We start from the raw sequence: 21,068 nt of genomic DNA, 5'->3' as shown, positions 1-21,068 counted from the left end.
GAATGAGCACGGTCCTCCGCTCAGATCATATAGACTGGGGCAGCCTATATGGGAGAACATGCATTCCACAGATAATCCTGCCTCTCTTTTGAAAACGTGAATCCCACATGCTCCATCCATTTTTTTATTTCTGCACAATGGGACAGGTGCCACACCTGAACCTCCTTTACAACACCCCTACCTCCACCTACGCATTATTGTGTGTGTGCATGTGCACACATACACACTGCAGTTGTGCAAATCAAAGGCTAGAGCACCTTGGCAATCTGAATAAACAATGCAATTTATCTAGCTGGTTGAATAATATCTGGCAGGCCTTTTACAGAAAGCACGGGCTGTGTTCATCACCCTCTGCTTGATCTTTAGCCTTCCACTGCAGAAACAAAGATCTTTTTCAATCAATCAGTGGAGTGGCTTTGTGGACGATCTTCGCTCGGTGCCTACGCCCTTCTTAATATACGTAGCGGTAGCTTAAGGGCCAAAGACAATGTCACTCCACCGGCTGACGGTTACTAAAAATAGGAACCTTTCTGTGTATTGTGCGGGGGGGGGGGCGCACACAGAAGGATTAGAGAATCAAGCACATGGTACAGGAGGAGAGAGAAAGCCAGCATGCAAGAGAGAAGCAGGAAATACCGTGTGCCGAAATTCAGAAGCACCCCAAACCAATAAAAAATGGACAATCAGCTGATAAAAGAGTCTGTGTGATCACGCAATAATAACAACAACAGCTTTTAGGCAAACTGTTTTTAATCCAGTTGGCTTCAGCAGAGGGATGATACTTTGCCTCGTTGATATATTTTTATATATTTTTTTAAAAAATAACCCTTCAATTCCCTCAATATCTTAACGGCTGAAATTTTCTATTCTATTGTAATGCTCTGAATGGGGTGTTTAGTTTGATTGGTGAATTAATTATTTAATTTTATTACTTATTGCTATTTGTTCATATTGTTGGTTTTATATTCTGTTCTATTGTTACTGAGTTGTTATACCCTCCTTTTACTGGTTATGCTTCTGGGATTGTTATTATTTATTTTATATGGTATTTTATATTTTAAAGTGTTTTTAACATACTATAAAATGTCCTGGGAGCTATTCGGCTAAAGGAATGGTATTAAAACGTTTAAATAAATACTTTATGATAAAAGAATTCTAACTGATACGATCCTGGTCACTTACGATCCTTCAAAGGCTTTGCTGTATGAGAGTGAGTAGCACCCAGCCATAACCCTGTTTATCAGTTACATGGGAGAAAGCACCATTGCAGTCCATAGGATTTATTTCTGAGTAGACGTACATAGAATTGCGCTGTGCCAGCAGCTTCCTTTCTGTTCCAGCTACTTTGGACCAGAATTGCTTGGCCACTGGACCAAGCGTGTTCGGGGCTTCTCCTTCGGCAGGTCATGCGCTTAAGAGTGCCGCACAGGAGCATCCAATGACTCGCAGCAACCAAAAGCCAGGTTCCCCTGCTAGAACCGAACAGCCAAGGGTGCTCTTTAGTGGCTGTTCCCCTGCACTCAAACCAGAGCAACCTGCGGCAGACCTTGCCAGAAACAGCAGATGCCTCCCTGCTCCGGAGCTGCGACTTGGGACTTGTTCTTAGGTCTTGGCTCTGTGTGCCGAACCCCAGGAAAGCTGAGTCTTTCGCGGTGCTGCTCGTGAACTGATTCTTCCTTAGCAATTTGATCATGCTCTGTTAATTCTGGCTCTTTATTGGGACTGTAAAACTTAAAGCTAATTACCAAAATTACTGCAGTAAAGGTTTTATTGAGATGTCTGTCTTGGCTCAAGGAAGTCAGGTTCCAACACACACAGAAGTGTTGGTGATTTGACAAGTGTGTCCTTGTGGTTGAAAGCGAGGGTGCGGGAGTGGTTAGAAAAGGGGTACCGAATCGTTTTAGGCCTGTGGGTACATTTGGGAATTTGAGAGACTGCTGTAGACACCATCACGAAATGGATGCAGGAAGGGTGCGACTGCTGTGAGCTTTCCCCTTCCCACCTTTCCTTCAGCTCCAAAACTCAAGCCTTCAATAACCTTCTGCTGAGCTAAAGGGATAAGTCATGTCAGGAACTGAACCTGTTGGGAAAATTCAGATAAATCCTGGCAGAAAAGGGTTACTTAGATGCGCCTTTGTGTTATAAAATCAAACCTACGGCCCTTTCTCAGAAAGCGCCCAATTTCCAAGCCGGCTCACTGTTTAGTGCCGCTCTTACTTTAAGAAGGTGGAATCCTTAACTGGACTGAGAAGCTGCTGTAGGCTAACCCTACCAGAGAGCAAATGCCTGTCTTCTCACCAGCTGCAGAAAGACTGGGACAATGGTGGCCATTTGTTTCTGAATGGATCCACTTAAGCATCTAGTCCCACTGAGGGAAGCGCCTGTCACACCAGAACTTGCACACCATCAGACACATGTGCAAGTTTTAAACAGGATCCAAACTGCAAAGAGGTCTACTCAATTGACAGGTCAATAAAGCAATCAGTCATGTTTTCCACACTATTGTTTCCAGTATTTCTGATCTGTTTTAGGACATCATGTCATGTCTAAAGACATCAGGATGCTATTGTACTAAGATTATCTGGAAGCTTAACCCTCTGTGTTGGTGCGTGGGACTAGCAGGTTATAAAAGTGGCTGTCCGTGGGCTGAGATTTTGTCGCTGGCGGGGAGAACCACTACCCGGTCGCATGCTGTCGTAAGTCGCTGCAGGGGTCCTGGGTGATCTTTCAGGAAAACTGCAGCATTCAAGGCGAAAGGGGTCTTTCCCGACTGAACCTGATTGTCCTTGTTGCAGCTCCATCGAGGCTTCCCGAAAGTTTGCTTTCCCAAGCTGGAAACTCCTCAGTCCCTCCCTTTCTAGTGACGCTGCAGCTCCATCGTCAGGGTGGTCCTCGCTGGTAGAAGGCCAACTGGTGTGCCGTACAGAGGCCTTCCAACTGGGCAGCTCATCATGGAATCAAGGTTGAGGTCCCCCACGCTCCCTCTCCTCTCCCGGAAGCCCTCTCATCTCCCCCAAAACAGGCCTGCCCTCACAGTCACCCTGGGGAACTGCAGGGAGCAACCTAGAAGGAACCTGAAGTTTTCTGCACCCCTCCGCTTTCCTCCACTGCAGAATCTGACAACATAGTTCCCTAGACAGCTGCAAAGAGCGAGTGCTTGGATACCTTTTGGTTTCCTAGGTTAGACAGATGCTTTGGATCCCCTTGGATTAGAGTCTTGGACGGGGACTCCAGAGATCTGAATGGGGTTTCAGTCCCCATTCAGGCCTCTCCTCTGATAAAATGGAGAGCAGGAAGAGGGACTCAGTGCAAGAGAATGCAATACTGAATAAATGCATAAATAAACAACGCTGCTCCTGGTGGGGCTCTTGATACAACCCTTAGTTTCTCCTAATTCAAGAGAAATGGGTGGAACAGGAGGCTGAGCTGAGTTCAGAGGGACGCTGCACCGTTAACGAACTGAGCCTCTGAACACATACTGCATCCCCTTTAAAAGCAAGAGGTTGCACAAGCAGCCACTTCCAAACCCTTGCATTCCACAGCTTGCTGGGGCAATCTGGGCTCCCTCAGAAACTTTTCAGGGGTTCTTCAACGAGGAACCCCATTAAGACGGCTTGCCCAGCTCAGTCCCCACTGCTCTGGGCAATTCGAGGGAGTCGCAGGAGTGCTTCAAGGGCGCGTTCGCAGTTCGCACGAGGCACCCGCAGGGATGGTCCGCGTGCTGTGCAAGTGCTCTCAACATGTCCCAGAATGCTTTGCAATGCGCAATGGCTCCATGGAGGATGGGAAGGGATGCCAGCGCATTCCCTCAAAGCAAAAACAAAGCTGAAAATGGTTTCTTTAATCCTCTATCTTAACCCATCTTGGACCGTAAGGACCACTTAAATATAGTTTGTTATCACCTTCAAAGCCCTGAACGGCTCGGGACCTGGTTACCTAAAGGAGCGCCTGCGTCCATATATGCCCTCCTGCCCCCTGAGATCGGCGGCAGAGGCCCTTCTCCGGGAGCCCTCCGTGAAGGAAATTAGGAGGGTAGGTACTCGGAGGAGGGCCTTCTCTGTGGTGGCGCCCCACCTATGGAATGCGCTCCCCAGAGAGGTCTGCCTGGTGCCATCGCTATTTGTTTTTCAGCGCCAGGCCATGACCTTTTTATTTAAACGCTATTTTAACTGTTAATGGTTTATTTGATTTTAAATTGACCAGGCTGTTTCAGCTATTTTATGTATTTTATTTATTTGATGATTTTTTTGTATTTTATGTGGGATTTTAATGATGGTAAGCCGCCCCGAGGCTTATGTGACGGGGGTGGCATATAAGCTGTCTAAATAAATAAATAAATTAAATAAATAAATAAATAAATAAATAAAATATAGGTATGTGTTTGTGTTTGCTGTTTTTTCCCTCCTCCTCCTCCTCCTCCTCCGGCCAAGATAGTATATGCGTCGTTGCAGAAGAGAATCCACACAGTCAGGAGTGTCATGAACGGCTATATTAGGAAGAAAAGAACTCCGTTCCCGTGAGTTGAACGCTGCCTCCGAGGTCTCCAAGAATGCGTACCTCCTGGCTATTGTAGTCACTTTCATTCCTGCTTCTCTGAACATTTTTGGTAATTCATTCACTCCGGCAACACCCAGCTGAGGTTGGCCTCTTCCCAAGGGGAGCAAGACGAAACAGTCCCGTTATTCAGAGAGAAGGGCCCGGGCAACCGAAGCTGGCACTCGTTTCCGAAACGCCCAGCGCTTCTGCCGCAAGGGCGGCCTCTTCGCAGGTCCAGCCTCGTGTGCCACGTCATCCGGCCTGTGACGCTCTCAGCCACTCCTAGTTTTAATCAAAACGTGCTACAGCGTGTTGCCTACAATTTTGCTCCAAAAAAAAGAAAAAGGAAGATAAGCTGTTTCGACGGTGTACTGATTTCGACCACCATCCTCAGAATCGGCGAAGGCTTTCCCAGGAGATTGTGGGTCTTGGTTAGGGGAGATGATGCGAGAGAAGGCTGGTCCAGAGCACTTTGTGAAGCAGAACTGGACCAGCCTGCCTCCTTGCCTACGACAAGGGTCTTGTGGCACCCGCAACGAGGCCTTTCTTGGTGGAGCTGGTCTCCATCCACCTCCCTCTGAGATTCATTCATTCATTCACTCTTTTTTCTTTCTTTCTTTCATTCATTCATTCATTCATTCATTCATTCAAAGTTTTCCTTTTATTTTACTTTAAAGTTTTAAGTTATTAAGTTATTAAAGCTATGTTAATATTATTGAATTTTATTTGGCCAGGGCGGCTTGTTTTATAGTGTATGTTTTATATTATATATTTGTATTTTATTGTATGTATTTTAAAATGTTATTTTATTTTTTTGTTGTAAGCCGCCCCGAGGCTTCGGCGAATGGGGCGGCATAAAAATGTTTTAATAAATAAATAAATAAATAAATAAATAAATGTTCAGGGCTTTTTTTGTCATAGAACGCACCAGAACAGCGTTCTGGCACCTTTTTTTTGACGGATTTTTCCAACGGATTCTTCCAAGTGATTCTGAATCACCCTGTCAGGCGTAGCAGGTTGGCGGCAAAAATCATTAAAATGGTGCCTGTGGGCTGCTTGTGTGTCCAGCTGATTGTGAGGGCACTGCTCAGCTTGCGATGCTGCTCGGCTTGGGATGCTGCTCGGCTTGGGATGCTGCTCGGCTTGGGATCGGTCGTGTGGTCGCACGCTGAGTGCTTACTGCCGGTGGCGACCATTATGTTTGTGTGTGTGTAGAGTGACTGGCTACGTGCAAAAGGTAGATAATTTCTTTATTTTAAAAAAAGTTGGTGAATTGAAAAACCTTTTTAAATTTTTAGTGTAAAAGTGTGACCCCAAATTTTAAAATGAAAAAAATTACTAATTACTTCTCAACCACCGATCCTGCTAATAAAAGATTACCCTAAAAAAAACCCTAAATAAAAGATTAACAAGATATGCATTCCGGCACTTTTTTTTTTTTTTTACAAAAAAAGCACTGGTTAAAACTTTTATTTAAAGTTTTTTATAGGAGCTTTTGTCAGAGTCTTTTTACTAATGGCGGGAATGAATTACAGGACCCAGAGGGAAGATTGAATGGCCTTGAACCCCAGTGTTTTTATTGGTGAGATCGCCCAGGCCCCCCGAGTTACCTACGACAGCAGCCTACCGGATAGTGGTCTCCACTGCCAACTGCAAGCTTTTAGAACATACACAGAGTGTTTTACAGATTCTGATCACATGGGCCCAGCAGTTGGGCAGCTGATGGCGAAATACAGAGAAGGCAGTCAGCAGGAGAGAGGTCTGCAGAGGGGGCTCAGTGCAATGACATCTGATTGCGGGATATTAACGTAACGATAACTGAGGCACAGGGAGTATGGTGGGTCTTGGCGTGCAAATAGGGGTGATTGCAATGCTGTTAACCTGATCGGCTGATCTTAGCCTGGCAGCTTCTAGGCAACCTGTCAGTTCCCACTTCGTAAACTATGCAAATGCTAACGAGTAACCAGGCTTGGCAATCGGGCGCTTTCTGAGAAAGGGGTGCAGGTTTGATTTTATAACACAAAGGCACATCTAAGCAACCCTTTTCTGCCAGGATTCATCTGACTTTTCCCAACACTATTCACGGTAGTGAACCTACTTGGGGTTGGCATTCAGCACCTGGATGGCACCCAAGGGCTGATGTCCCACAACTTTCTGCTCATGAGCCAAACTCAATTTTGGTGAAACTCTGAGTAGGCCCAAGCGAGTGGTAGGCGGAGCTAAAGACAACAGGGGTGGGCTAACTATGCCAATATATTTACCTGTAAGGGGACCATCCTAGGCAAGTTCAGACCAAAGAAAAAGTCTACAACTCCCAACATGCCTCAGCAGGTTTCTAAACTTGCCTAGGATAGCCTCTTGAAGCTCTTCCTGCCAGCAACTGAGTTCTAAGAGAAGTGTTTCAGCTTTTTAGAATGGGGGGAATGCACAAAATTTGGGAAACCATGAGTGGTTGAGAAAAGGGGCAGGGGACAAGAACTTCCGAGACCCAGAGGGCCAGACTCGGCCTAAGGACATGGCGCCCAGTGTCTAAACTGACTTAGTTCCGCCATGCCTGGGAGACACATCTCTCCTCCTGCCTGGAGAAAGAATGAAAAGAGCAAGGTTGGAACAAATGCTCTCTGCTCCTTCTTGGGCTGCTCCACGTTCCTCCTCCTCCTGTTAGTTCTGCTCCCACGAAGATTCTGAGCTGCAGCCTCAAACTCCAAAGCCCCCCTGCAAACCCTCCGTGCAAATACTCTTTTGGGGTCTATAAATATTTGGCCAATATTTACTGCTCGGAATCAGCTCTTTTCTCTTCCTTTTTAAAGCCAAGCACTCTTCAGCTGTCGCTAACCAGGAACAGTAGCCGGCGTGACAACAGTGACGATATTCAACAGCTGACATGCATCAGTAGTCAACGCTTTATTATTAAAATGGATTTATAAAACCCTTTCTTAGCATATAGTACTCCAAGTGCTGTACAATAAGCTCAAAAAAAGAAAAAATGCTGAGCGCAAAATAATGGCAAGCTAATAGAAATACCATTCGAACAACCATCTCAGTCCACAGTAAATACACCCATTCATGCTACCAGGTTTATTTTGAACCAAGAAATGAAAGGAACACTTAATAATGGACATGCAACAGCAGTTAGCAAACCCTGTTTTGGCTCAGTTCGTTTATTGAACTAGCCGGGAAACATGCCTGTAATAGGTGAAAAAGTACAAACCGCTGGATTCTAATGGGAATCTTATTCAGGAATGTAAACGTTGAATTCTGATTTTATAAAAGTATTTGAAAAAGTGTTTTTAAAAAGTAATTTCAGCTCTAAAATGGGAGTAAAGAAAAATGTCCTGATTATTCAAGGGCACCTTCTATCTCTTACAATTCACTTTCCATCTGGAACTAGTTCCCTAAGCAAATAAACAAAATTTAGGCAGGAATTCTATCGGCATTTACGAGAAGTATGCCCCTTTGGACTCAGTGATTAAATTCAGACATGGGTCAATTTGAGTGTGGGCTGAAGAGACTTGGGTTCTGGCAAAAATGTGGGTTATCTGGTTGTCTGAACCCAACTGCACGAACAAGCCATGGGTTGCTACCCACAGACAACCACAAAGAGAACCCATGGTCTAGGACTGAGTTGTGAACGATGGGTTACTCACCATGGTTTGCTATCTTGGCTAGCTTTAGACACAATAAGCCATGTTTGAATGACAACCCATACTCAGCCTATGCCCAACCCAGAATGTGGGCTACTGTATTGTCTGAACCCAGACAGTGGGTCTCACTTCTGAGGACATATGCACAGAACTGTGCTATCATACTCCAGTTTGATTTCCTGGAAGTAGATCTCATTGAGCTCCGTGGGACTCCCTCTGCTGTAATCCTTGCCATTAGTCATGCTGACTAGGGCTGATAGGAATTGGAGTGCAAAACATCTGGATGGCACCCCATTCTGGTGCAATACAGATTCTAACTCCTCTAACCCAGCCAGTCCTACAACATGTCATTGCGCATCTTACCAGCACAGTCCTATACACATAACATCCTCTAAACCCAGCATGTATCAGCTACTATGGGAGATTGGGGGATGCTGGGAAATGTAGGCATTTTCCTGTTTGATCTTGCAGTGAATTACTAAGGCTCCCAACTCTACTCGGAAGAAAGCTCCACTTATATGTGGTGGGATTTACTTCTAAGTAAGCAAGATTTTGATTGTTCTGCAATTCAACAAACCTTGCAAGCCCCGTGCTGCTAAACTTAAAAAAGGCTAGCATGTAAAACAAAAAATAGGGGGAATGAGACACATCCATGGAGGGTTTGTCCCTTGTCATAATAGCTACATATTGCCTTTGGTTCTGGGGACAGAAATTGCTTTTGAAAAGAAATTCCATGGTGAAGAATATTTCGACAAAATTCTCACAGCTTGTGCTTGGATTTCTTGCGCTTGCCTTTCTCTGGAGGTACCTCCGCTTTCATTGCACAGGCACCTCTGTGTGGCACAGTTCTCACACACTTTACTGCCATCCCAGAGAAAAATCACAATTACGTAATTCCTTCTTGGGGATTTTTCAGACCAGGAATGTGGGCAGCCAGGGAGGATGCAAAGCAATGAACGGATGTGTGAGGAAAAACCCCCAAACATAGCCACCTCACAGCAAAAAGCAGCGCCAAAAGGAATTCAAAATAAAACCTCAGGGAATGAGGCAGAAAAATGGAAACTTCTTTCACAGTGGAAGAAAACTTTAGGGGAACGAGAGGGCTGGTTTTGACTCAGCACGAGGTCCATTCCTTCCCTGGAGTGCAGCAGAAGCCAGATGGCATCACACCTGCATTGCGGAGGATGGAAAAGAGGACCGGTGTTCCAACGCAGGTGTGCAGTGCGGAAAAACAAGCCACGCTTCGGAAGAAAGAAACCCCTGGGCTACAACCGCCGCCAACCAGGAGCCCAAGCTGTGAGAAACCGTTGGGGAATTCCTCCTCCCACTGGAGAAATGGTCTTTCCAAAGCTTCTGCCCACAAATAAGATGGAAACTTCCAAAGCTCTGGCTTGGGGAGCCGCACTGGATCCCAAATTTCTCGAACAAAGTGCTTTGGCCCCTAGGTCAACTTTCTTCTGCATTTTTTTAATTGCACACGAACAAAAGTAAATACAAGCCAGAAGAAAAGCGCATGCCCTATCCATCCAACAGTCAGAATATGTGTTAGAGAAAACAGCATTAAAATTGTGGAGGGGAAAAACAGAACCCTGCAATCCTGGGATGTGAGAGAGGAGAGTAGGGAATTGCCCTTTTCGGGAATTTCTTTTTTAAAAAGCTTTCATTTTCCCAATAGAGCTTGTGGTCACTCTTTCTGTATAAAAGTGCACTGGATCTTAAGCATAACAGATGATGTACCAATTTAATCTTCAGGCATTGTACCTGGTATGAATGCATGTATCATTTTGCAGTCTGATATCTAAATGGAGAACCTACAACTTTTAGGACACAATCCCACGCATATTGAAACAGAAAAAAATCCAACAGCTCCAAGCATGGCTAGCTGGGGCATATTGGGAATTGTAGGTTTCATTTTGGTCTAAACACACATAGGATTGCATTCTTAAAAGAGTGTGGGTTTTCTGAAGTGTAGCACATTTAAGTAGAAGGCACACAGATGAAAAAAGAACTGTACTGGTACAGAGGGGTCAACTACTCCAAGTGACTCCAAAGTCTGCCTTCCCTTGTGAGTTTATTCCTAATATCTGTTATTCAGAGATACACTGCCCCTGTTCATGGCAGTTCCATTCAGCCAGCAAACTATAATTACCCTGCTTTGGCACATTAAACAAAAGCCTTGGGTTCCCCACTGTAACAAAATGACATGGATTGGAATAAATTTCACATCCAGAAGTACATCCAAGCAGGAACCAAGATAAAAGGGAGGAAGAACACTTCTAACTAACTGTGAGCCCTTTTTGCCCTTCCCAATTAATTTCTTAAGGTCACACGGAAAGCTCTTGCATTTGGCAGAGTTCAGAGCTGACTGTAAACATTTGAGTCTACTCAGAAATGGTGATGAAGGAGAAGTTAAAATGCCTTGCAAACCCTCGAGTGAACAAATCAAGGAGCGGGAGATCCGGTCAGAATAAATGAACAACCTGGATGATCTCGGATCCTTTCACGCTGGCCTCCACCTCTCCAAGTCAGCCTACCTAAAGCATGCTCAGGGTACAGTCCAACGGAGAAAGTATCCCCTAACCCCCCCTCCCCAGGGGGAATAGGGCACCCCCTGTATGGATTCCTCATGAGATCACAATTCCCTTGTTTGTGCTGTTAGTGTAGGAACGGTAATATCATTGCTGATATTGCCAAAATGCATCCATGCATAGGGCCTGGAGCAATGCAAAGGTTTGTGTCACCTCTGCAAAGGAGTTAAAAATCCTCAGGGAGAGAACATGCGTCCAAAAACATAGCAGCACGAGGAAGGCCGAGCATGCCCAGGGGCCGTGGAATGTTGGGATGGGGAGCAGAATGGAACTGAGCGGCTGAACCCCGACTAATGGCGCCCACACCACAACATTTTCTTGCAGATCCCACTTGTTTCCTTGCGATTTCCTGAGGATGCAATCCTATGCCCATTTAGCCAGACAGAAATTCCCACAACTCCCCGCATTCCTTACATTTCCAAGCTTGTGATGTGATTTGCAGATGCCCAAAGATATGCACACTTGTTGAAATATGGAGGAACAATGCAGGCATCTCTGTCCAAGTGCGCACAGAAATATGCAGGGGTTTTCATCATTCTGACACTGGTCTGAGTCAGAATGGGTCTCAAGATGGAATTTGGAAAACTTCAGGGAGCTTGGGTTTTGATGGCTTCCTCACTGTCAGAGCAATGGGGCAGTGGGACCAGCTGGCTGGAGGGGTGGGGGGCTCTCCCACCCTGGAGACACTCAAAAGAAACTGGACAGCCATCTGAGTGGGATGGTGTAAATGGGTGTCCTGCAACAGCAGGGGGTTGGACTGGATGGCCTTCACGGCCCCTTCCAACTCTACTGTTCTATGATTCTATGATCTCTACCTCCAGTTCCCCCACATGTACCATAAAAACAAGTTTGGGAGATACTGCTTTTTCACTTTAGGGTAACGTGGTCTGGATAGCACAGGTCCTGGGAAACGGCAGGAACGAGCTCATGAATGCAAGCAGTGGGTTGCATCAAGTGAGCGAGTTCAGACAATGTAACAAGGGTTCAATATAGGCTGTCACTGAATTACGGGCTGTTGCAGAATGTGGATTATCGTTCCCAGCTGAAGTAACAAACTAAGGTAAACAGCATACGGACTGCAATCCAACAAAATCTTCATGGATTGTTCATGGTTAACAAATCATGGCTTGTTATCGCAGCTGGGTTCAGACAACCTCAATAACCCACAATTCCACAACAGCAAAGCACACTCAACCCATACTCGACTCAATCCACAACTTTGGAGCGGGCAGATTGGAGAGAAACCCAGGGGGCAGGACAGAAATCTTTGACCTGGCTGTCTGAAGCAAGCAGAGCGCTTGGGCGAGAACCCGGTTTCTGCTTCCCCTCATTTCCTCCAGGCACCATCCATCAGGGTGCACATGCTAATTTGTATGCAATGTTTAAGATCCTTGCTGGGAAAATGAAGCAAATCACAAATCATCTCAAAGGAAATAAATTATTGTATTAATGTGCACCATGACTTTTTTTTTTCGTCCAAGCTCAATTATCCTGCAGCGGAAGCTCTGGGTCAGGGGACTGCAGCTCATGCTTCCCTTAGCAGCGAAATGCCCCCAGCATAGCAATCGAGGAGAGAAAAGAACTTTGCACTGCACTTCAGAGCTCTGGAAAACAGAATTTGAGCTGCATCTAGCGATGCCCTTGCTGGCCAATACGATCTTAAGAAGAGGAACTCACAGACTCCTGCATTGTGTCCATTGGCTCGGGACAGTGGAATGATGGGTTCCTAGCCCAATCAGGATTCCAGACACACAAAGGGAATAAGTACCGCCTTTTACACTTCTGCTGCATGTTGGCAATCCATAGAATAAGGATTGCACCCCACTTCCTGGCACCTCGAATTGACCCTTGTCAGAAACCAGGCAGTCCAACCCTTGGTTTGTGCCAGTAAGAAAGCATCTTAAGAAACAGAAGTCATTCAACAGCTTGTAGAAATTAACCAGCACTGAATCGAATTCTCCTTAGTTCTCCTTTTTCACAAGAAGCAAGCCAGCAAAAAGCTGGGGAGGAGAGAAGTATCTCAGGAACAGCCGTAGGGCGATCACTTTCTGGCCCCTCATTTTTGACTCTCAGCAGGTTTGAGGCAGGAGGTTCGGGCGACGTGGGACTGGTGGTGAAGGAGTGGAAAGGCCGATGCTCCCTCCTTCCTGGAAAAAGCCAAGCCAAGCCCGGGCTTTGTCACTGTGCGTCATGGGAGCAAGAGGGATTTAGCCAATCGTGTCCAGAACCATTTGTTGGTGGAAGGGTTAGTGTAGTCACACACTGTGATGAACTTCAGGAAGCTTGGAAACTCTTTCTTCATGCTTTTGTACTTGACCGGAATGAGGCGCTTGAGTCGAGCCCCTGGAAGAGAAGGCCAACGTCACCGCGCGACAGACGCAGCCCTGTGCCACCACGGCGAGCCTCTTTTCTCCACCCACTTCGCAGAGAGACACAAAATAGCTGCTCAGTTATCCTTTCTGAGCCCTGGCCAGGGTCTGTATAACTTGGCTCAGCCTTTTAGCATCCCTCTTAAAATTACGTAAAGTTGCAAAATTCAACATCGGGGAATATTTATATGCCTCTGCCTCAGGGCCAGGCCAAGTCCAATCACCCTTGGCTTGAAGAGGCACGACACCCCAGAGCTTTACAACTTCTAACGGGTGGGAGACAAAGCCCTTCCCCTGCTAACTGCTGCCCAAGCTCTCCTGCTCGTGGCAGAGCATTCCTGGACCCTGGATCAATGCGTGCAGAACACGGAAGGCAGCACCCGGCAGAGTCCTCTGGCTTGTAGCTTTTGGCCATTTCACCATTTGCTGGAAGTGACGTTCACAACAGTCGTCCTGAGAATTTCGACCGTCGTGCGCCAGCATGGTGCAAGCTGGTACCCCCCAGGGCACGGAGGACTCCCCAGCCTCCATGGCTACCAGCCACATCTGGAGGCACCATACTTGCTGGCTGGGGGTGATGGAAGTTGTAGTCTGACACACCTGAAGAGTACCAGGACAGAGAGGGCTGAAGGACAATCACCTGCAAGGAGTAACAATCCTCGCAGGGAATTCAATCCAAACAGGAGAAGGGACTGTTTTGGCTGAGCATCCATAGGAGTGGAATAGTAGGGTTGGAAGGGGCCGATGAGGACGTGGCCACGTCATGTCCAACTCCCGGCCCAATGTAGGACTCAGGGACTGGGCAAAGGGGAACCTGTGCCATTTTTTCCTAGTTGCCCGAAGCAGGAAGCCACGGCTAGCTATGGCAACGAGTTCTACGCTCCAGCCCAGAGAGGTGTTTTTCTAGATCTTACCTGGGGAGAGGCTGAGGGCAAACTTGGTCTGGAAATCACACTCTTCACTGTCAAGGTAATCATCCGAGATGACAACCACCATTTTCCGGCACCTGCAGTTTGACACAGAAATTGGGAAAAATACAAGGCTAGCCTGCAGAGGAGAGGGAGGGCGGTGGGGGGGGGGGGAAGGGAGCGTTTACACAGGAGAAGGTTCTGACCAAGCCGCATCAGGGAAGGCAGCCATATTTAGAACTTTTTTCTTTTTTTAGTTGTTTCTTTCTTTTTTTAGTAAACCATTTTATTGAAGGGCAGCACATGAATTCTTAAAATAGACAGAAATATTCCAGCTGCCTCTCCCAGCCTTAAAAAGCTTTGGGACAGCACAATCCACCTTCATGGCAGCAAACCCCGCCTCTGCTTGCGCTGCTCTCACGTTACACGCTTCTTAACTCACCGCCTCTCTATCAGTTCGGTAGTGATGGAAAATACAGATGTTCCCGGCAGGACATCTCGGTCAAACACACAGAGCTTCAGTCTGTGCTCTGTTTGCTCCAGCTCTTGGATCATCTCTTGCACAAACTGAATATCATTCGCACAGTAGCAAATGAAGGCATCAAACAGTTCTGGCTTTTGTCCTGTGGAAAACAGGATGTGGAGAGGAGATGGAAAGCAGTAAGATGTTGAACTGGGATTCACAAGATCTGAGTTCTGGGTATCGCTCAGCCACAAAGCTCCATGGGTGACTTTCAGCCATTCTCTGACCGTCCGTTCAGCCTACCTCAGAGGGTTGTTGTGAGGATAAAATGGAGAGGATGAAGAAAATGTTGTATACTGCTTTGGGTTCATTGCAGGGAAAAGGAATTATATGAATACAATAAATAAAAGTAACTAGCTCAAACACTTGTAGTTGCATTAGTCAATAGCCTCAAAGCAAAGCTTTCCTGCCTAGTTACCTAGAAGAGATAATTACTCGCCACAGGTGACCAGGCAAAAAGTCTGATTTAGGCCCTCTTCAGCTCTAATGAGGAACTGCCAATCACTTGTAACATGAAATCAAATGATTTATAAAACTGAGATTTAGGGTGAGCTCCTGTGCATCTCCGGACAGAAAGAAGTCCTACACTTTCTCGCATGTAGGACTTTTTTCTCTCTAAACGTGCATAGGTAGGATTGTGCCTGCGTTCATTTAGGGTTCATGTGTGCTTCTAACGACAGATCAGCTGGTTTTTACCCAGATGCATACATATGCAAGTCTAACTAGCAAATTAGAAGATTCCTCAACTACAAGTCATACAATTGACTAAAGATGCAACGCTATCGAGTTTAGACAGCGAAAAGGGCCAACAACTCCCAGCATCTCCAACCAGCTTGTTTAACTATCAAAACTTCCACAGGACTGTATCTTGGGACTCCTCCTTGAACTGGATGCTCCTCACCTCCTGCATGGCAGAAACTCCACCGCTTTGGCTCTCTGTGAATTGCTCCCACCCTTAGTGACCAGACCAGAATGCTCCCCCCTCCGGGCTCTGCAAAGCATTTTCCCACCCGGACAAACGTGTCTTCCACTTGCTTCCCAGAGGATGCATTTCGATACTATTCTGTGGCCCTTGCAGTTGCTCAGACTACGGCGAGGGGAAGCTTTCCGTAGGACAGGCAATTTTTAGCTGGTGATGCACAGTGCAGCCTTGTGCGTGTATTTCCCTTTCCAAAAGGGATACCAGTGCCAAAACCCTTACAGAACCCTGGTCGCACACGAAGACCTGGAAATACGTAGGCTCTCAGCCACTGGCGTTCCTTGCCATGGGTCAGTAATTTCTGAAGTCACAGATAAATCTGCTTGCACCTCATTGTTCCTGTTATTTTCTTGCACATCATGAACATCGCATAGGAAGATGTGCTGCATGGAGATACAATGGGCAGGGAGGGTGGGGGTTGGCTGGGGATGATAGGAGCAGTGGTAAATTTGGAGGCACTCATCATGAGACTCCAAAATTGCAGGCAACTTGTGATGATTCATGTCAACAAAGCCATTCCTAGGGAGCTTTAATCTGCTAGGAGCATATTTGTTGCCGTGACAAAGACACTCCAAAATATTTTATATTCCAACAAGGGACAATGTTCTGTTCTGAGAAAATTAATTCCCCTGCCAGCAACTCATAGAATCCCAGCTAAGCTTGAAAGAACAGAGATTTCTGAGGGACTGGCAGATAACACCAGCGCTTCTGTGATTAAAACAGTGCCAGCGTCCAACCCTGCAGGTCCCAGGTTCACTACACCACTTCTACTCACTGAAGATAAACTGTCTCATTCTTCCTGGGCTGTCCTCCCCTGCAGATCTTTCTAGCTCACACCAGCTTTATTTAATTGTTTGTTTGTTTATTATTTCGATTTATATCCTGCCTTTTTCCTATAAAGGGCTCAAGGCAGCTTACATCCTTCTCCTCCTCCATCTTATCCCCTCAACAACAACCCTGTGAGGTAGGTTGGGCTGAGAGTCTGTGACTTGCCCAGAGTCACCCAGTTGGCTCCATGGCCGAGCGGGGACTAGAACCCCGATCGCCTGAGTCCCAGTCCCACGCTCTTAACCACTGCACCACACTGGCTCTCCCGCTGCCAAGGATCTTGTGCTTTTCTCACCATAAGGATCGTCCCGCATGGTGATGCCCCGTAGCTCGGATATCTTTGGGTTGCTGCTGTCCACCTCCAGGACTTGCACTGGCTTCTCCGCTTCCTCCTGCTGCTTTTTCTGCAGGTAGTTCTTACACGCCTCCTCTGCAAAGAAAGTCACAGCAAACAGACGTGGGTGAGAACGGTTCCTCCATGGTTTGGGCCCAATGCAGCACTTCAGAGCACAATCCCAGAAAAAAACACGACGGGGAAAACTGGGAACTGCGAGGCTTGTTCTGCATGGGAATGCCCCTTTGCACCCTTAAGGCTGCTGAGAGAGCTTGAAAGTGTGCGTGCGCCTGGGCATGTGTGAACGATGCCGTGTGGACGTTCAGAAGGCCGGCTATGATTGCAGGGTTTGGAAAGGGGGGCTGTGAGGGTGTGTTTGCCATTCCCCACAGTTAGTGCAGGGAAAGTGTGGGAGTTTGCACTTGCCTTCCTTTCAGGCTGGGTATGGGGTCAGTCTTACACCAGATCAAACCATTGGACAACTGAGCTCAGAACTGTTTAGCATCAGTAGCTACTAGCTGGAAACAGAATTGGGTTTTGCAAAGGCATGAATGGTATAATGAAATATGGAATATGGGAATTAATGATAAACTGACGACAGAAATAAAAATTAAAATTTTTATAAAATTATTTTATATTGTTATTTTTTGTATTTTAACTTTATGTTGTGAGCCACCCTGAGGCTTCGGCGAATGGGGCGGCATAGAAATGTTTTAATAAATAAATAAATAAATAAGGGTTAATGAAAGCAAATGAATATAATAAAATTTGGGAAGATTTTGTAAAAGCAGTACTGATAGAAGGCAAAGCCTGTAAACCCAATCAAGATTATATGACTTTCTGGAGGGGATATGGGTATAATTGAAGTATATTATATATTATTAATTGTTATAGTATGTGTATGATGGTAGTATCGGTCTCCGGGGTGGTGGGTGCACTCTTTCATTTATTCTTTTTTAATTATTGTGTTCTTGTTATGTTATATTATTATTGTTGTGATTGTATTTATGGTTTTTTCTGTCAGGGATGGATTGTAAGCTGGAGCTGCAGAGGAGGGTGTTCTGCCTGCCTCTGTTGCCCTTTTGGCTAGAGGGAGTGCAAGGTGCCCAAAAGGCACCCTTGGGTGCTGTGATACCTGTGGATACCTGAGAGTGAAGGGCTTCCCAGTGTGGAACCCACAGTCTCCTGCAAACCTAAAAGAAACCCAATTCTGTTCTTTGACGACATGTTGATAGATTTGTATATATGCATAGGAAATGCAAACATTCAAGCAATTATACACAGGCTTCAACAAAATTGGACCAAGTATCCATACAACAATCCATTCCAAGGTGAAATCTATAAGTCACCCATTCAAACATGAAAATCACCGTAAGGGTCTCAGTCTTTTGCATTCTAAAAAGCAAGGGTTTTTCTTTCCAATAGCAGCCACTGTGGCCTGGTGGTTAGAATGCTTTACTGGTATTCTAGGTTCTGGTTCCCATTCAGCTATGAAGTCACTGAGACTCAGCCTAGCCTACCTCACACGGTTGTTGTGAATGTAAAATGGAGAGGAGGTTTTTGGAAGTAGGCTTACAGGAAAACTGGTGGGATACAAATATAATAAATAGTTGTAAAATATTGTAACAGCTACTAAAAGGGTCCAGAGCATTCATTTACGCAGACCATTTGCTAATTTCCATGAAGCAGGAAAACAATTTAAAAGAGCATGCACATCAGTGAATATTAAATACAAAACTGACAGATGCATTTTTACTACAATTCCCATCATTTCCAACCAACATCAAAGGCACCAGATTGGGTAAAGCTGCTCTAAGCAATGGGTCCAGTAAGGGAGAAAAGAGTGAACCCAACCCGAAGGCTGGTCAAACAGGGGTGAGAGAAACAAACCAGGGTTTGTTGGCTCATCAGCAAGACAATTCTTGGCCAAAGAACAATCCGAAGTCAGTGTAAACCAGGGTTTAGCGTTACATGCAAACACAGCCAGGGTATACTGTATGTTGTGCAATAAGGGTCAGTCCAGTGCCTCTGCACTTCCCCAATCCACACTTGATCTCAGCTCAGAGTAGTTGCACCTACTGGTTCCAGTAAAAAGCAAAGTATTTTTCGGAAGCCCCAAATTTTCCTGCTCCAGCTTTAGGACACCGGAAAAAAGCACAGTGACAGGGATACGTTGGGGGCTACTGGTCTATTTAGCTAGGTGGCCACCACCTCTTAAAAGCCTTTCCCAGCTTCTGTCTTACTGGCAACAGGAAATGAGTTCCGGGGCTTCCTGAGGCAATGCACAATTTTTACCACGAAGCTGTGAGGTCTCCCCGGGCACAGAGAGCCACCCTGGCTCCCTGGGGCGGGGGGGGGGGGCTTGGCCTACCTCACAGGGTTGTTGTAAGGATAAACGCGGGTGGGAGAGAACAATGTCCTCATGCACTCCTTGATAGAAGGCTGGATTTATACATGTAAATACTAATACTAAGCACAAGAGGGCCGGTTTGGAGGCAGCGAGGAAGAAGGCCAGAGACCACAGCGGTAAGCACAGCACAGGAAGCACCCGGCAGGGCTCCTTGGGCCTTACAGGCAGTCATCCAACCGGTGACGCTTTGCCCGGCCCGAGGAGGGGCAAAGCGTCAGCTGGGGAATTGCTCGGGTTGCGGGGAGAGAAGCGGGGGAGGAGGAGGGAGGGGGGGAGAGGAGCGGGGCGGGCGGCCGCGGCCCCCTGCTCACCGATGGCGGGCCCCAGATCGGACAGCACGTCGTGGCGCTCCAGCAGGCGCAGCAGCTGCAGCAGGCGGCCCACCGTGGCCCCGTCGGGGCACCGCGCCGGCCAGTCGTGCAGCAGCTCCGCGGTGGGGTCCGGGCGCCGCTCGAAGTGCTTGATCTCCAGGTAGTCGTAGCCCAGCCGCTCGGCCAGCGCCGTCCAGTCGGCGGCCACCGGGGCGCGCGGGTTGAGGAAGAGCCCCAGCCGCCGCCGCACCGCGCAGTTCAGCGCCACCAGCGGCACCACGTCCGCGCCCGCCGGCGACGGGCGCTCCGACGGCGCGGCGGCTCCGGCCATGGCGCAGCCGGGTGGGTCTCGCCTCGCCCGCCCGCCCGCCCGCCGCCTGCCTGCCTGCCTGCCTGCCCGCCTTCCTTTTCCTGCCCCGCCGCCGCTGTCGCAACTTCCCCGAACGGGAGGAGGAGAGATCGCCAAACTGGTTCCGCTTCTGCTGGCGTGGCGGCTCGCCCGGGATCCGGCGGCGCAGGGCGGCTCGGAGCGGCCGAGAGGCGGGGAGGGGGCGCGGGGCGCGGGGCGCATCCCTCCCCGGGGCGAGCAGCTCCTGCGGGAGCGAGGTGACGCCCAGTCCCAGCCGAGTTTTACTCTCCTCCGCCATCACCCTAGACCTCAAGATTGGATTCGGGAAGGGCGGCCTGCTGGGAGAACGGACGGAACGCGCTGCTGCAGGAGGGGCGGCAGACGGCTTGCCCGAGCTTGGACCGCTCTAAAAGGGGGGCTGAGAGACGTTCCCGGAGGGGCTGGGATGGTTCGGCTGACAGCCAGGCGAGGTAGTTTCTCGGCACCAGCGCAATGAGTCGATCCTGCCACCCCCACTTTGAGGTTTGGCCCTGAAGTTGGTTCCACACTGCTTCCTTGCAGGCTAGAGTAGGCATTACTCCCAAGAAAGGGCCCCATTGAAAGGAATGGCCTTAGTATGCAGCAAGCCCGCTTCGGAGTTTAACCACAGGACAGAATTCCCTGCTGCCTTGCCTGGGAATAAACTCTGCTGGGCACATAATGTTCCTTTCCCCCATGCAAAAATGGTGCAACATAGAACAGAAGCCCATTGCTCAGTGAGGAGCAACACTGTCCGTGATGTTTTCCTTCCAGTCTGCAAGGGGAAAAAAACTTGGATGGCGGGGGAGAGAGAAAAGGTCCTGAGCTTTCATCACCACGGAGCAGAAATTCAACCGGAGCAGCTTTCCCTTCGCTTGGAGCAGCAGCAAAGAGAGTGATAGGACCTGCTGAATTCTGCCCGCCATGCATGTAGCTAGAAATCTGTCATGTAGGAATGAAATAAAAGAATGCCTGCTAGTCCGTTGTCTGGCTGGAAAAGCGAGACAGAAGGTAGATCTAGTTAAGGCAGGGAGTGCTAGGAGCTGAGAAGGGCTTGGGTCTGCGGAACAAAAAAATTCAAAGATTTGCAGGTGCTAATTTCTGCCCCAGAGTCTGTGTTTGTAAAGAACCCTGTCTCCTAACAACACAACTATTTGTAAAAAGGGATGAAGAGGGCATGTGATTTCAGAAGAAACAGAAAGATTTTGGGGGGGGGGAGGCAGCAGGAGGGGAACCATATACAAGTCAAAATCAACCAGTGTTAGGGTTTC

At 47.6% G+C, this 21,068-nt stretch overlaps 1 protein-coding gene across 1 annotated transcript; it reads right to left on the bottom strand.

The window, feature by feature from the left end:
• Positions 1-7,416: 7,416 nt before the first annotated feature.
• Positions 7,417-19,761, bottom strand: MYD88 (MYD88 innate immune signal transduction adaptor). The gene is made up of 5 exons (XM_044424993.1): positions 19,431-19,761; positions 16,671-16,805; positions 14,488-14,668; positions 14,052-14,143; positions 7,417-13,111 (listed from the first exon to the last, which is right to left on the bottom strand). The coding sequence occupies exons 1-5, from the start codon at positions 19,759-19,761 to the stop codon at positions 12,957-12,959; spliced, it is 894 nt and encodes a 297-aa protein (XP_044280928.1). The 3' UTR covers positions 7,417-12,956.
• Positions 19,762-21,068: the final 1,307 nt, after the last annotated feature.

The sequence above is a fragment of the Varanus komodoensis genome, unplaced genomic scaffold (genome assembly GCF_004798865.1).
Source record: "Varanus komodoensis strain SLA01 unplaced genomic scaffold, ASM479886v1 scaffold15, whole genome shotgun sequence".
Taxonomy (NCBI): Eukaryota; Metazoa; Chordata; class Lepidosauria; order Squamata; family Varanidae; genus Varanus; species Varanus komodoensis.
The sequence above is the reverse complement of the archived record's forward strand: the minus strand, read 5'-3'. Positions and strand labels throughout refer to the sequence as shown.